Here is a 14,377-nt window from a genome sequence, read left to right on the forward strand (position 1 = left end):
GCCGCCGCCCGGCCCCGCCCGCCGCCATGCGGCCCACCGCACCCCTCCACGGCAGGCCTGGCCCGGCCCGGCCCTCCCCGCCTGGCCCGCACAGCCACCGGCTCCCGGAGGCGGCACCGGGGAGGGCGAGCGGCCCCCTCGCCCCCTCACGGCGACCCGCGCCACGGGCGACCCGCGCGCATTACCCCGGCAACGGCCACGGCACTCCCCGGCCCCGGCCCCCGCCTCCCTCCTACGGGGCGCCGCGCGGGACCAAAAGGTGCGGCGGCGGCTGCGCTCCCGCGCGCGGCTCCGCCCCTGCCGCAGGGCCGGCGGGCGGCTGAGGGGAGGCTGGCGGGAGGGCTGAGGGGGCCGCAGGGCGGGCTGGGGGGCTGAGGAGACGGCAGGCCCGGGGGCGGCCGGTCCTGGCAGGCGGAGCGCTTTGCAGCGTTTATTGCCGATTCCGTGATCCGCCGGAGCGCAGAGCCCGCGGTTTGCGGCTCCTCAGCGAGCTGGGGAAGGCGCCTGGAGCTGGGCGGCGGCCCAGGCCCTGCCCGCGCCCCCGCAGCGCTCTCAGTGCTGCGCAGGGCACAAAAGGCGTGTGGAAGGCACCTGGGTTACACCGTTATCCATGACCTTCTCCATTTCTCACTCTAGCCACGCCAAAACTGTCTATTATATGGTTAACATAATAACTCATTATCTAAACCTTATAAAATTCTGGATACAAAAATCGAATGCTGAAAGCTACAACTACAGAAAAAAAGGGAAGGGAGCGGGACGACTCAAACGTCTACCCCCTCACAGCAGTTACTATCTCTCATGCCATATTCTTTCCCATTAGTTTTCTCGGAAAGATATTTTATCGTATTTCGGCCCAAGACATCCCACATCTCCACTTCCTTTCCCACACACTTTCCCCCTGAATATTTTACCAGATGACAGCACTGCTTTTCCGCTTCTCTCTTGACATGTCACCAACACTAGAAAAGTAAAGCTGGGTTCTGAATTAGCCATTGACTTAAGTCACCTCAGGTTATCTTTTTAACCTCACAGAGAATAAACTCAAAGGATCAGACCAGCTGCCAAACTGAAATGGGTGGTCAGGGCGAGATGAGTTGCCTTCAGAGGTGCTCCTTCAGCTCCGCTGGTTATAAAGGAAATTCAGGAAGAATTCAGTCTGGTCAGGACCTTAGGACAGGTAACTGCTCTTTCCCAGTATCCAGCAACTCCAGCCACACCCAAATCCCTTATCTGCAGGCCCAAATTCATTAAAGCAAACCACAATCACAAATACCTAGTTTCTGCAATGTATTTTATTTGAGAAGGAGCTTAAGTTCACATGTCCTTTCCAATGTAATAGATGTATTTCTGTTAACATTCATAAATTCTAGTACACATGCACTTTGATACCAGCTTCCTCAGACCTGGATCTTCTAGATATCAGCTATGATTTCAGCTGTGTTCTAACTCTCTTATTCCACTTCTCCACTGTTATAATTGTACTAAGTATTATAACCACACTGTGACAGCTTCACCCTAATTGTAGCCCAAATTCAAAGGAAGTAAAAAATTTTAACTGTTTGTATTATATTTACAGAGAAATGCATTTTTTAAAATATTATCTCAATTACAACATTAAATTTTATGAAATCTTTATAGTACAGCTATTTAAAGCTGAAAAAAGTAGACAATTTAAGCATTTTTTAATATAAAATTTTAGGTATTAGTCATGACAGCTGTCTGAAGCCTAAATATATAAGTTCAGTCATCCTTGCTTACATCTTCCAGTTCACATATACGTGCAGTCCAACAAATGTTTATTTACTTTCTTTACCACTTTATTCCATTTAAAAAAAGCATGGATTTGCTAATGTACTCTAGCTCACACTGTATGCCAACATCTCTGTTGCATGGTTTTCTCCCCACACTCTCATTGCCTATGTTTTCTGTAAAAATAAAGCAGTTAGGAACATTATAAAACATTACAAAGCCATCTAATTTGACACTGTTCCTTCAATAATCCAGCATTGGCAGAACAGACTGGCTTTGCCTACTGTACATCATTTTATAAAACTGAAAATATATCAAGCACCAACCACCCAGCACCACAGATGCTTTCTCATCACCAAAACACTAAGCCTCCCTCCCACTTTTTGCTATCTTTTTACAAAGTTATTTAAATATGTTACTATCATAGTATAACACACTGAAATACCATACTAAAACTATGATATGTTATTATCAAACTCATATGGTAACAACCCGCTTTCTGACCATACAGTTAATTAGCGAGGAACTACAGAGACATCCTTTTTAGGAAATACCACCGTAATTTAAATTTCTCGTAGCAAGAGAAAAACAAACGCATGTAAGTAAATTACATTAAATTAAAATACATATTAGAAATTATATTAATTATACACGCTTTCCAAGTGCAGTCCAAAGGGCTTTGTCTACTCTTTAAAATCAAAAAGAGAATGTTTTCATTTTCAGATTCATAGAATCTGATTTAAATTTTGCAAGTAGGACACTTAACATGGGAAAGACAACAGAAATATAAAGGGGAAAGGGGATGGACACAGAGACAAAAAACTAAAACAGAATAAAAGAGGGGAGACATAAGGAACTGACTATTATTTCAAGCACCGCAATCCCACAACAGTAGCTCTCAACAACAAACTGCTGGTAGAGACACAGGAGTCGTGGCAAGATGCAAACCGTGGAAACAGAGCAGCTATGAAGTGAGACTCCCTACGGAGAGTGAGGTTAGGCTGACTGTCATGCTACTTTTCCAACCTAGTGGACTCTTCACAAACAATGCAGTCTTTTCCTTCAGCAGCATACAAACCTGTGCTAGTAAACTAATGTATATGTTAAAAATTACACAATCACTCTTAACATTTAGTGAGGCTCAAAAGTGTACTTAAGCCTTTTACACGTTAGGTGTTTTACCATCAACATTAATTCCTAGTTTGCGTTACTTCTGGTAAGTAGGCGCTGTTCGTTACTAATTTCTCAAACCTATCTGGTTACTTTAGAAGTTTTCTCATTACGTTTAGGGTAGATCCCCTGTATCCTGTCCCAAAATGGTTCCAGTGGTTTATGTAATTAAAGAGCTGATACAATTTGTTTCGTTTCTCAAATCCTGGAGCTTTGGGTATTTTACTGTGATAGGCAGAGAAAAAACAGCTGCTAAACCCCCCAAACATTCCAGCAATGGCCAGTTCAAACTCTGAATGGCCATAGAAGGAAGCAGGATCAAAGATAATTGGCCCAGAGTCGTCCTCCGCCACATTTCCTGCCCACAGGTCCCCATGCAGGAGAGCAGGAACAATTTCGATGTCACAGAACATTTCAGGAATCTTTAGCTGAAAAAGCACGAACAAATATGTAACCATTAAAAGAGTTTTGAAGAAACTATTAAATAAAATAAAGTACTGTAGTATGTAAGAGACTAAGCTAGTCAATTACTGCCTATTTTCAGTCCTCATGGAGTGCTTTTGAAGTTGATAGCTACAAGCATAAACCTAAACTGTAAGCCAGTAATAAACAGTCCTGATTGTTCTTGACAGAGCTTAGCAAATCATTTAATTCACAGTCTGGTATCAACACCTAGTATTAATGTATTGTTTCTAGGCATGAATAGTGTTGGCCATCACAAGAAATAAAACAAATTTCATTTGAATTAAAATGTTTCAGTGGCAAAAAAGGGCAGCAGTAAACACCTGTACCAATTAAGCAGAACTAAGGAACAGATCTGTGATGTAAGCTTGCCGAGGAACACATTCCTGGTGGGTTTCCAAGTGCTGCATGGAGTGTGTCCTGAACCACAGTCGCAGCTGTGAGCCTGGACCAACTGACAAAAAAAAAAAAAAAAAACCAAACCAACCTGCCTGGACAGCAGAATCTTAACTGCTTTGTAACACCAAGTTCTTAGACAGGATTTACCACATTATTATTATTAGCTGTATTCGAAGAAGCAAATGTCAGTGCTGAATTACAGGTTTATTTTCACTGTCTATTGAAAAACTGAAAGAGCAACATGAATTCTTTTCAGCTGACAATGTTGTTGGACCAGCTGTGAAGCTAGTACATGTACTGGTGTTATATACATATATAAAATATATATAATTCACAATGAATATGCATTTTATATATATATAAAAGCTATGCAAATAGCTTATAAAACACCTTTAAAATTCCACTAATGTATATTTTCTAACATTCTGAAAAGCAGATTTAAGCTGTGGTTCATACTTTTAGCTGTGACCAAAGTTCTCGGGCTTCTCTATCTCCATAATCTTTTTCAATCAAATCCAATTGAGCTTGGAGTCGGTGACGAATAAAGAAGGAAGGCCAATCGTTCTGCCATTCATTCACCTAGAAAATATGATACAGAGGTTTGTAATAAACAATTTTAACATATACTTAGTCAGTATTAATAATACATAGATATCCAAGTTAAAATGTTCAATGCTGACACAATGCTGTAGCCAATGTTAGTATGACCTACGCACAATGTTATTAGACATTTCGTCAATTGTCCTTTTGGGAGTGATGCCCTGTCCCATGCTTAGGTTGTCTCTTAACATGAGATCCAAATTGAAGTTCTGGCTATTTTCATTCATTTACATTTTCCTGATGTTTTTTAGATGGAGAGTTTCTGGTGAGATCATTTCAGTTATTCCATATTATATTCCAAAATCTTTCTGGAATTGCAAAAGTATTTATTAATTCATATTTTTTTACTGGGTAATGTGTTTCTAATTCTGTGAAAAGTTGTAATTAGCAAAGAGTTTGAGATATTGGAAGTTCATTCAATTAAATAGCAGAATGAAATTCTACCATGTGCAAAGCCAGCAAATGACTGATTTATCTCTGAGAGCCCTTTCCAATGTCTTACATGATGTGTTACATGTGTTACTCTAAGAGTAGTGGATTTTACCATTCGAGGACCATGAAGTAGGGATTTAGAAAAAACAAAAACAAAGACATAGTATGTGAAGGGATGCTCGCTTTATTAAGTGTCACTAAGCTAAAAACTACCACATAATTTAAAATTCTTAATTCGATCCACTGTGTCTGCTTGCTACATGCACAGTAGCAAGCCACGTATGTTGAATAGCCGTCATATTCCCCTGCTGTCAGATCAGAATGGAACAGTGAAAGCAAAACTGTCATCATAAAGCTGAAGGCCAACAAAACAAGCTTTTGGATAAGGAGTTTACAGAACTGTATGAGTATGTGTCAGCTTTCACAGGCATGGAACATACCTGTGGTATATAACCACAGCAAGTGGCTGTATGGAATCCAAACTTATCCACATATTGAGACTCAGAGTGTCCTGCTCCTTTACCTAAGAAACAAAATAAATATTGGGAGTTTCAAGATCCTTACATGGTAAAGTTTGCAGACACAGAACTAAATTTCAGAGAACAGACATACAAAATAATTTTAAGCAGTAAGTTACACTTATTTCATGGTCACAACCCTCTCTAAAGATGGAAAGAACTCTCTTAAACTTGATACTGAATGGACATGGAGGCACAATTAGTAACAGTTAGTGACTTTTCTTTGTATAAATGAGTTAGACGTTCAGGAACAGAGTCCAGACACCACATTCAAAATCTACTGTCCCAACACTTGAACCTGTTGTCATTAAATACAGCTTATTTTTAATTCATAGATTATTTATGACCTTCATTAGGCCTTCACTCAAAAATAATGGATTAAAATATGTCTACTACTAAAAGTAGAACCTGGGAAGTCACAGGAAAGACAGATACAGACGGGTGGTTCTGGTCTTAATACTAACAACTCTAAAAGAATAATTCTTTGTATAGCTTCCTTTTATTTTTTTTTCCACTTACACCTTAATCCACTTTCCAAAGAGTGATGGAAGATGTTTTCATTTACGTTAATAGAAACTGGATCACAACCTTACACTGCTGAATTACAGTTGTCTTCAAGAAACAGCAATTGTTGTATATTTTGCTACATATTTGAGTTCAAAAATGTCATCCCTAACATCTTTAAAGGAGAACTTAATTATGGGCTTACTAATTGGGACCATATTCTGTAACAATTGCCTAAACTAACAGTAAACAAAAAGAGAGGATATCTGTAATATCAAGAACATTTTAAGAGGTTGATAGTACATGAGGCTGAAAGGTTCAGCTGACACTGAAAAAGACAAGTAGTCCAAATTTTCAGTTTGACTTAAGAAATATTGAAAGTTCTATCAAATATTAGCACTACTTCTTACTGAATTTCAGTATCCACATAGTTTTATGAAACTAAGTATATACAAAATGAATAATTAAAATAAAATTAATTTAGTTTTGTAAAGGTTAAAATGATACGTTTAAAAATTGTAATAGTAATTATAGGTCCTATATAAATATAATGTACATTTGAGAAGTGTGGCATAGGGACATGAGGGACGTACGTCATGAAAGAGCGTCCCAGTATTTAATTATTATTACAAGTATAATGCACTACTGTACCACAGCCAAATTAATTATTTCATTTTTGATTTAGTACATGATATCAATACTCTACCAATTGTGTTTCCCTCCTTTCTCAGCTTCTCTCCAAGTTTCTGGTTATAAAGGTGAAGATCTGCTAGCTGCTCTCCAAGCTTTGAAGAATATCTGTAGGATCAAAAACCAAATCAAAACTCAAACAAGATAAGCGAACAAATTATTACGGGGGAGGAAAAATCTCAATGAAACATGACCAAGTATATTTTGGGCAAATATGGAACCTCAATCAACTTCAGAAGTACATAACAGGGAGCAAATGACTAGACAACTCTGAAGAAATGGGTTGTAACATGACAAAACGAACCTAAGTCAGTGCTCTTGCAAGAAAGGTAAACGGAACACAAGGTTGTATAAACAGGAGCACAGAGTGCAGGAGGATCAAGTAATCCTTATCAGCTCCACATTAATAAGCAGAGAATAGAACATGGTGTCTACTTTTGGGCCTCATACTTCAAGATCAGCTGAGCAGCAATAATAATAGTCAGTCTAAAAAGAAACCATAGCAAGGACTGAGTTGAGGTTGCTTAAAGCAGAAGACAAGACAACTGAAAAACAATTAAAATATTTTGTGCAGATACCTGAACAGGAGCTGCAAGGACAGAAACTAATTTCTTCTCCATACCCAGAGTAGGTAGAAAATAACGGGTTTAAAATTGTAACCAGGAGGAATGAGATTAGACATTGGAAAAACTTTCCTAGGAAGAGTGGAAGGGATTGGAACAGACTAGCTGGGGAGGCTGTGGAACTGCCATTATTCTCCCAATAAAAATAGATAGCTTGGACAAACAACCGCCAGAAGAGCCATATCCCTGTGTTCCCATAGAGGCCTGGAACAAAGCAGACAGTTCCTGAAAGCCTATGTTCAGGAGCCCGTGACTCCTGAATTCCACATTCAGGTTCGTTGATAAATGAACTAGAACTTCATGTTATCTATCCACTTATTTCTTCCTCACCCTTGTGCCTTCGACCTTGTTGACTGACTTCAATCATACTTGAAGATTACACTTAGAGAAGCAGAGGTTTCAAAAACATAAGAAGGCTGTCAGTTTAAAGAAAACTGATAGGCTGGGAAAGAAACTCACATGAAAAATCTCACGAGGGAAAGGTGGGCTCAACTCAGCCATTACCGCACTCACTTTAGTAGCATCAGCACACGTGGACCAGCATACAAAGCTCTAGGCTAGCAAGAGCATGCCATTTCTATTGCAGAGAAGGGAAAAACCAGGGAAGAACAAAATATGGGGAAGGTGTATGTACACGCACACAGAAACATATTTTTTTTAATATGTATGCACATACACAAACACAGAACTTGACAGATACAAAGTCTGAGAAAACAGAGAGGTTGTTCTCAGAAAGTTCTGAGTGACTGTAAGGCATAAGAAGATATGCCCCAAAACATAGTAAAAAGAAAGATGTACAGACGTACTTGTTGAGGTGCTTCATCTTTAGGTACTCCATGACAAACATTGCTCCTCCTCCAGGTAGGTCAATTACTTTAATAGGCTGAGGCACTCTTACAATATCGGTTTTCTGAATAGCTTCCAAACTTGCCATTTCCCCTTCAAACATTTTTCTAGCCTGTCAAAGAATAAGAATATCCTTGGGCTAAACGATGGATGTCTGCAACAAGCACTTCAGGAAAAACAGCCTTGTTTACAACGTTCCAAGGAGTTAATTCATCTTGATAAAAGAACACAAGCTGCAGCAAGGTTTCAGTCCATAAAAGGGAGACTTGAATACCTTAATTCTAACTTGTTTCCCAAATTCATTCCAGGGTAGTAGGATACATCACATTTCACCATGATTTCCAGCTGCTTATGGAACTACTACCAAACTACTTAGATGTAACAGTATCTCTGGGGATAATACCAAGACCTCCTCCTTCAAAACCACAGGTGATCACTACTAAATGAAGTGAAAGATTGAATCCTTAAACTGGTTCTCCTTCCCATGTGGATCCATGGCAGCCAGATAGAGATGACAGCACAAATATTAAGCCTGCACTTTGCATTTTTGAAGTAAAGATGCTGTTCTTCACAGCAGTTTTAGGATGTTATTTATATTGATAAAGCAAATTTCTGATGCACTCTGCTATTATAAAAAGCAATTGAGTATTCATTTAATAATAGAAAAAGTCAGGAGCTTTGCCTGAAAATTTGCAAGAATCTCACTGCTAGAAATACCAAAAGCAATGGGGAAGTTTGAAGTCTCTGTAGCTTTAGAAATAATACATGAGTTTTAGCACTGGTGCAGTTTTCTCCCTCCCACTATTCAACTGAAACATGAGAAGTAATGCAGTGAATGCAAATTCAGCTTTAGGCTTTTACAAACTACAAAAACTCAGCCTCCTTTTCACATACCACGATGCCAACTCCTGTTGTTGACGATTATCGCATTGCATTACACCTCATTATTCATTAAGCAAACCTGATGCATTAATACTTGATGTAAAACAGACTACAGCTTAAAAAAAAAAAACAAACTGAAAGGAAAACAGGAATAATTAAAAGTCAGCCTGAAAATGCAGAAGTCTGAATTACTGACAATCAGGTGCTTTTAAAATAAAAAGCTCTCTACATGCAATATTAGTAGTTAAATATCTGCTAGCATTAACCTGAGGTTTGTGGTTGATCTTAACAAATACTCGTCCACTGTCTGTTTCATAACCTTGGCCTTTGCTAATGTATCCTCCTCCCGAGCTTCCAAATGCCTTCAGAACAGAAGTTTTCAATTCCGTTTTAAGGATTTTTTCCATGGCAATTTCCAGGCTGCTGCAGCTGCTTTCGGCTAAATCCAGTGCAAAACAAGATTAAAGGTCTGGGTCCTTCTTTCACTGTCACTCTGCTATGAGGTAGTAAGGGCCACCCACCAAATGGGAAAAAAAAAAAAAAAAAAGCAGCCAAAAAAACAACCAAATGTAAATCCAGAGATAACATTTCAAAAAATGCTTTGTTTCCCATAGGCATACATGAAAAATAAATATCTTTAGGAATATTTGCTACAATGAAATTGAGAGGTGTGTCCTGGGTCCTCTCTCAGCTGTGATGAGCTGCTGGTATTTGTAGTTTGGCCCCGTTTTCCCTCCCGAAGCCCCACTCGCGCTGTCGCAGCGGTCATTTTTAACTCGCCCACCAGAGGGCGCGTCAACGCAACACTACAAGTCGCGCACCCGTGTTGTCGTGCGGTTATTCAGGGTATGCAAACCCAAGCTGCCGGCCGTACGGGTGTAATTAAATCACGCTGCCGGCCCTAAGTCAGCCACCAGAAATATGTAGAAAGGGTGGTGGGTCTTTCTCTCTGCTTGTAGTTTCTTTGTGTGGACTGGAGTATTTTTGTCATCACTAAGATCTTTAGAACGCTTTCCCTTCTTGGGGCGTAGTTCAGAAGCAGTCAAAAGATTTTCATTGCCTGAAAGTGCCCTCAAATCGGTGAAATAGTAAGTGCTCAGGGCTGGACATCATCAGGTGAAAATTCATAGAAAAAGCATCAAGTTGGTAATAAAGAAATTTAGGATACTGTTCCTTTATGCTTCTCCAGGTTTAACAAGATCTTTAGGATGTCATTTCCCTTTTTTATCTCCTTTCACAATCTAACACACAGAAAGAAGATCCCTTGGGTACTGCTGCATTCAATCACTTCATACTTGTAAAGTGCACGGACACCCTCTGGTATAAATCATCAAACCTTTAAAACATGTTATCGTAACCCAGACCCTACAACATTTGTTTTAATGTCTGTATGCAGATTACACGTATTTGCTTAGGTGGCTATGACCAACTCCTAGCACATTACAATCCATGGAAAAGACTGCAGTTCTTGTTCTCACTTGGAGAAGCAAAGCCTACCAGCTCCCCAGGGAATTTCTGGATTCTGTTGCCACTGTTGCACCTGCTTTCATTCACCTCTTTCACTACCGTTTGCATTGATTCATGTAAGCTATTTGGGTTTGACAGAGAAAGGAATGATTACTGGACTAATACTGGCTTCATTAGGTAGGCTTTTCATGACATTCACAAATGGCTCCAGTCCTAAACGGAGTGAAAAATACTGGTACAGCACAAGTTGTTTCTAAACCAAGTGATTTCTCCGAACATAGCTCCTTATGGTACACAGAACAGCTGGAACACAGGCCTCAAAGAGACAAATTAAGGAGGAACTTTTCTAACATCCCAATTTATTTGAGCAGGGTATTGCTTATAGAGTAAAAGCACAAGCTGGAAAAGTGCAGCTCAGCCTGGAATCAGAGCGTGATGCAGCACAGAAGAGTATTCAAAAACAGTAAGAATCCACATTTGATGTTATGTATCTTGGTTGGATGTTTGCGTTATATGTCTAAAGTAACCGGTGACTGCTTTGGCAATCCTACAAAGTCCAGCTGTAATATTTTATGATCATCACATTACTGGTATACTTACTGTAAAACAGATTTTCACAAAACAGAGCTGCAGAAAGTGATGTTGGGGAGAGGTAGAGAAGAAGAGTCAGCACTTACTGTAGGAGTCTTAGGTAATTTGTCCATACAGTCTCATGGAGAATTTGTGCCTAGAAAGTGAGCCACAGCTGCTAAAGCAAACAGCTGTGCCTGAACCAAATGAAGCTTAAAGCAGAAGTGCTCAGCACGTACATAAAATCACAGTAAACCAGTGCACATGCACTCAAAGGAACTTGATTATGGCTGTAGATCTCAGACCGTTTGAGGCAATTAGTTAAAATGACTCATATGACTGACTTATGGATAGTGAAAACACCAAGCAATTTGAATTTCAGGACATATGAAGCCCTGAAGAGTACCCTACTATTAGAACAATGGCCTCCAACTGCTGAAAGGAGGGAACCATACTCTAGGTTGCAATAGGGCATCTGGGGAAAAGAAATAAAGTTTTTTGACAACAAAATAAATTACAATGAGCATAGACAAATGAATTAGGGTATCTTTCACTATTTACCTGTAAGGAAAAAACCCAAAAGCCCCCCAAAAAAACCAAAACAAGCAAGGAGAATAGATCTTCATCCCCAATATTACTACTGAACCCGAAATTTCTGCAGTCAAGTATGCCATGGTCTTCTCTCCTACAATTTCTAGTGAAGATGCCAATAGTTACTGACTGTAACACTTCTTTCAGCATTCTGACGTTTTATTTCATTTTTTGTTAAACCAGACACAGGACTGTGTTACTCCAAATATATTGCATCACTTACATAGTAGCCAAGAGATAGGAAAGCCTTCTGTTTCCTTCCACGCTGGATCAATATTTAACTAGTAACGCACAGGTGAAAGGCCTGGTTTCCCAACACATGTGTTCACACTGTTTCCAGTCTAGCAACTTCGAACAGTATCATTTCAAATGCTGGAGGGAAAACAAGGCAAAAGCATCCCAGAGGGGCTCAGAGCGCTTGAGTGCACACGGCAGCGCCGGCTGCCCCTGCGCGTTCAGTACCATGGCCCACACCCACGGTGCGGAGTCACGCAGGACTGGCCCCGTCGGTGTTGCTGGGCTCCCGGTTTGAGACCAAGCCTCAGCGTTACGCTCGTAACTCTTCAGTTTTCTAGTTCTTTTCTTACCGTTTTGCTCACAACTGCTTCTAATACGTTTCTTTTCAAAGATTGGCCAGAAGACAGATACCCCATGCATACCGACAGAGAAAAAAAAGACCGTTTTACTGCTCCTCTGGGAGTAACAGGATCTAAAGAATCACAGGAAAACAAAGCAGCTATACAGAACAGCGTAAGCCAAGAGCAAGGAAAGACTTTCCATAATAAAAACCTCCCTTCCTTTGACAGAAGTTACAGTTTCTCAGTAAAGAGCTATTCCAAGGACAAATGATTCAGAGTTCCTTTAAACCTACACATCTGATCTTCAGCGTAACTGCACAGGCTGTAGCTCTGTATGCAGTATCAACCACGTCTTGGGAGATTTCAGAGAATTCTTTTGAGATTTCATTGGAAAATATGTTGAAGAGTAATTTATATTATTTTACAAAGAATAATAACACTATTGTGATTCTGGTGTAGCTTAATTATCGGAAATTTATTTTCCCTTTAAATCTTTTTGTCACAGTCAATGCCTGCATGACAAGCCAATTATATACCACTTCCCACCTGCTTTTATTTCTGCTACAAGCATCAGTTAAAATCACCAGATCTATTTTGGAATGGCAGTGAGGATGAAAAGCAGGAAGAAAAACAGTACAACAGTGCAGCAGTCCTATGGGCGGGCAGTTTTTGCAGATGGCACCAGTCCACAAGAATGAAAACAAAGTATCACCATGAAATGTAGGGTACACAAGAACTATAACCAATTCGGCAGAAATACAGGTTCTTGCACAGACGTTCAAACTAGATGGATATCCACAATTAGGACAGTCAAGCTCAGAGAGGCTGTGCAGTCTCCATCCTTGGAGGGTTTCAAGACCAAACACCTCAGTAACCTGGCCTGTCGCCATAGTTCATCCTGCTTGAAGCAGGAGATTGAACTGTGTGATCTCCTGAGGTCTGCCCCAACCTGAACTCTCCATGATCCTAACCACCAAGTCCAGACTTCCAAGTTTCCCTTCCACTAACTCCTCTCCAAGGCAGAGGCTGATATTGTTAAAATTACACATAATCATATTCCAACCCACTAACTAATTCCCTAAGGAATTCATTTCAAATTTTACTTTAAGAAACAGGTATAGGGAGATCTGGTTTCAACAGAAACTTGAGATGCTTTAGACTGCATATGCCACACATACATTGTGATCCACCTTGAGAACGAGACTTAGAAACCTCATGAGAGCTTATTCCAGTGCTTTACAATATACAAATACATGTACATTATATATTTAAGAAAAATTCAGTGGTTCTTTTACCCTTTTTCCCCCTGCCGAAACAGGAATGGAAAGTCAGCAAAATTATGATACAAAACCAGGAAACACAGAATGAGAGCATGGGCACAAGGAAACACGCTCACCAAATTTAGAATGTACACAGGGAGCCAAGAGGGAGGGGTGTATGAGAAGGACAAGCAAGACATGTTAGCATTAAACTACCAGAGAAAGAGATGAGTAACAAAGGCATGCCTGGAACACATAATGTAACAAAATGATCAAAGAGAACAATTCTAAGAGCAGTGCAGAACCATACAATACGTAAGGAAAAAAAAAAATATTACTTTACAGAACTGCGGCAATTTCTTCTTCAGGGCCCACCAGCTGCCTGCCTTCAGAAGTGAAGATTTCATGCCCTTCTCCATCCCCAGATTCAACCGCTTTCTATAAGAACTCAAAACAAAGGGAGCCATGCTACAGTAAAGCCTGCTGTTGCATTCCATTTGTATTCCTCTCTACAGCCCTTCCATTTTCAATTGTAGCAAAAAATTGCTTTGAAAAATTGAGCATAATATCCTTTAAATTAAAACTCTAAATACATTTGTTTCTGTACAACACAATTTTTGTTCAATCACAAAAATATTTTGATTCAATTCTATGAGGAAAAGGTGATGTTTGAAGACTTACCATTTATCACTCAAGTCTATGGCTGACAGAAAATCCAGCTTCGTATCACTTTTCACTTTCTAATGATAAAAAGTAATTAGGTATTTTAGCAAAATAAACATGTTGATTTGTTAAAGATTTGTAAACAGAAGGACTTTGTTAAATAACTTCTAACTTTATTATGCAGGCATATGGAAATAAACAGTTAAGGGTTCTAACCAATTGACTGCTGTTTTCTTCAGTGACACACTGCTCCAGATTAAAATCCAGGATCACTTTCCCATCAACATCTCTGATGACCATAATTGTCTAACAGACAAGGGACTTTTAACAGGTTAGAGCAAGCAGCTCCCCAAGAATGAACACAAGCCGTA

At 39.9% G+C, this 14,377-nt stretch overlaps 2 protein-coding genes across 4 annotated transcripts in view; both read right to left on the bottom strand.

Moving 5' to 3' along the window:
• TBCD (tubulin folding cofactor D) overlaps positions 1–293 on the bottom strand; it is a 129,650-nt gene extending 129,357 nt beyond the window's left edge. The window contains exon 1 of the mRNA XM_056328217.1: positions 186–293. The gene's annotated coding sequence lies outside the window, so the exon portion shown is untranslated. The remainder of the gene's footprint in view (positions 1–185) is intronic.
• Positions 294–1,277: 984 nt separating this feature from the next.
• Positions 1,278–14,269, bottom strand: FN3K (fructosamine 3 kinase). 3 transcript variants are annotated; one of them, XM_056343097.1, is made up of 7 exons: positions 14,025–14,269; positions 13,682–13,790; positions 7,957–8,108; positions 6,544–6,635; positions 5,256–5,338; positions 4,240–4,362; positions 1,278–3,350 (listed from the first exon to the last, which is right to left on the bottom strand). In XM_056343097.1, the coding sequence occupies exons 2-7, from the start codon at positions 13,760–13,762 to the stop codon at positions 3,012–3,014; spliced, it is 870 nt and encodes a 289-aa protein (XP_056199072.1). In that variant the 5' UTR covers positions 13,763–13,790; positions 14,025–14,269; the 3' UTR covers positions 1,278–3,011. The 3 variants fall into 3 exon arrangements, with proteins under 3 accessions (XP_056199072.1, XP_056199054.1, XP_056199063.1); XM_056343079.1 differs by having other exon boundaries at positions 13,682–14,269; XM_056343088.1 differs by lacking the exons at positions 13,682–13,790; positions 14,025–14,269 and adding an exon at positions 9,145–13,656.
• Positions 14,270–14,377: the final 108 nt, after the last annotated feature.

This window comes from Falco biarmicus, chromosome 1, assembly GCF_023638135.1.
Source record: "Falco biarmicus isolate bFalBia1 chromosome 1, bFalBia1.pri, whole genome shotgun sequence".
NCBI classification, from domain to species: domain Eukaryota; kingdom Metazoa; phylum Chordata; class Aves; order Falconiformes; family Falconidae; genus Falco; species Falco biarmicus.

Bases quoted from the DNA above. Each gene is read 5' to 3' on its own strand.
- FN3K (XM_056343079.1), bottom strand. From the start codon at position 13,840: ATGGAATGCAACAGCAGGCTTTACTGTAGCATGGCTCCCTTTGTTTTG. The intron at 8,109-13,681 runs GTAATATTTTTT...ATTCTTTGACAG, and splicing joins AATTGCCGCAGTTCTGTAAA to GCTAGAAAAATGTTTGAAGG. The intron at 5,339-6,543 runs GTAGAGTATTGA...TTTGTTTCTTAG, and splicing joins AAAGGAGGGAAACACAATTG to GTAAAGGAGCAGGACACTCT.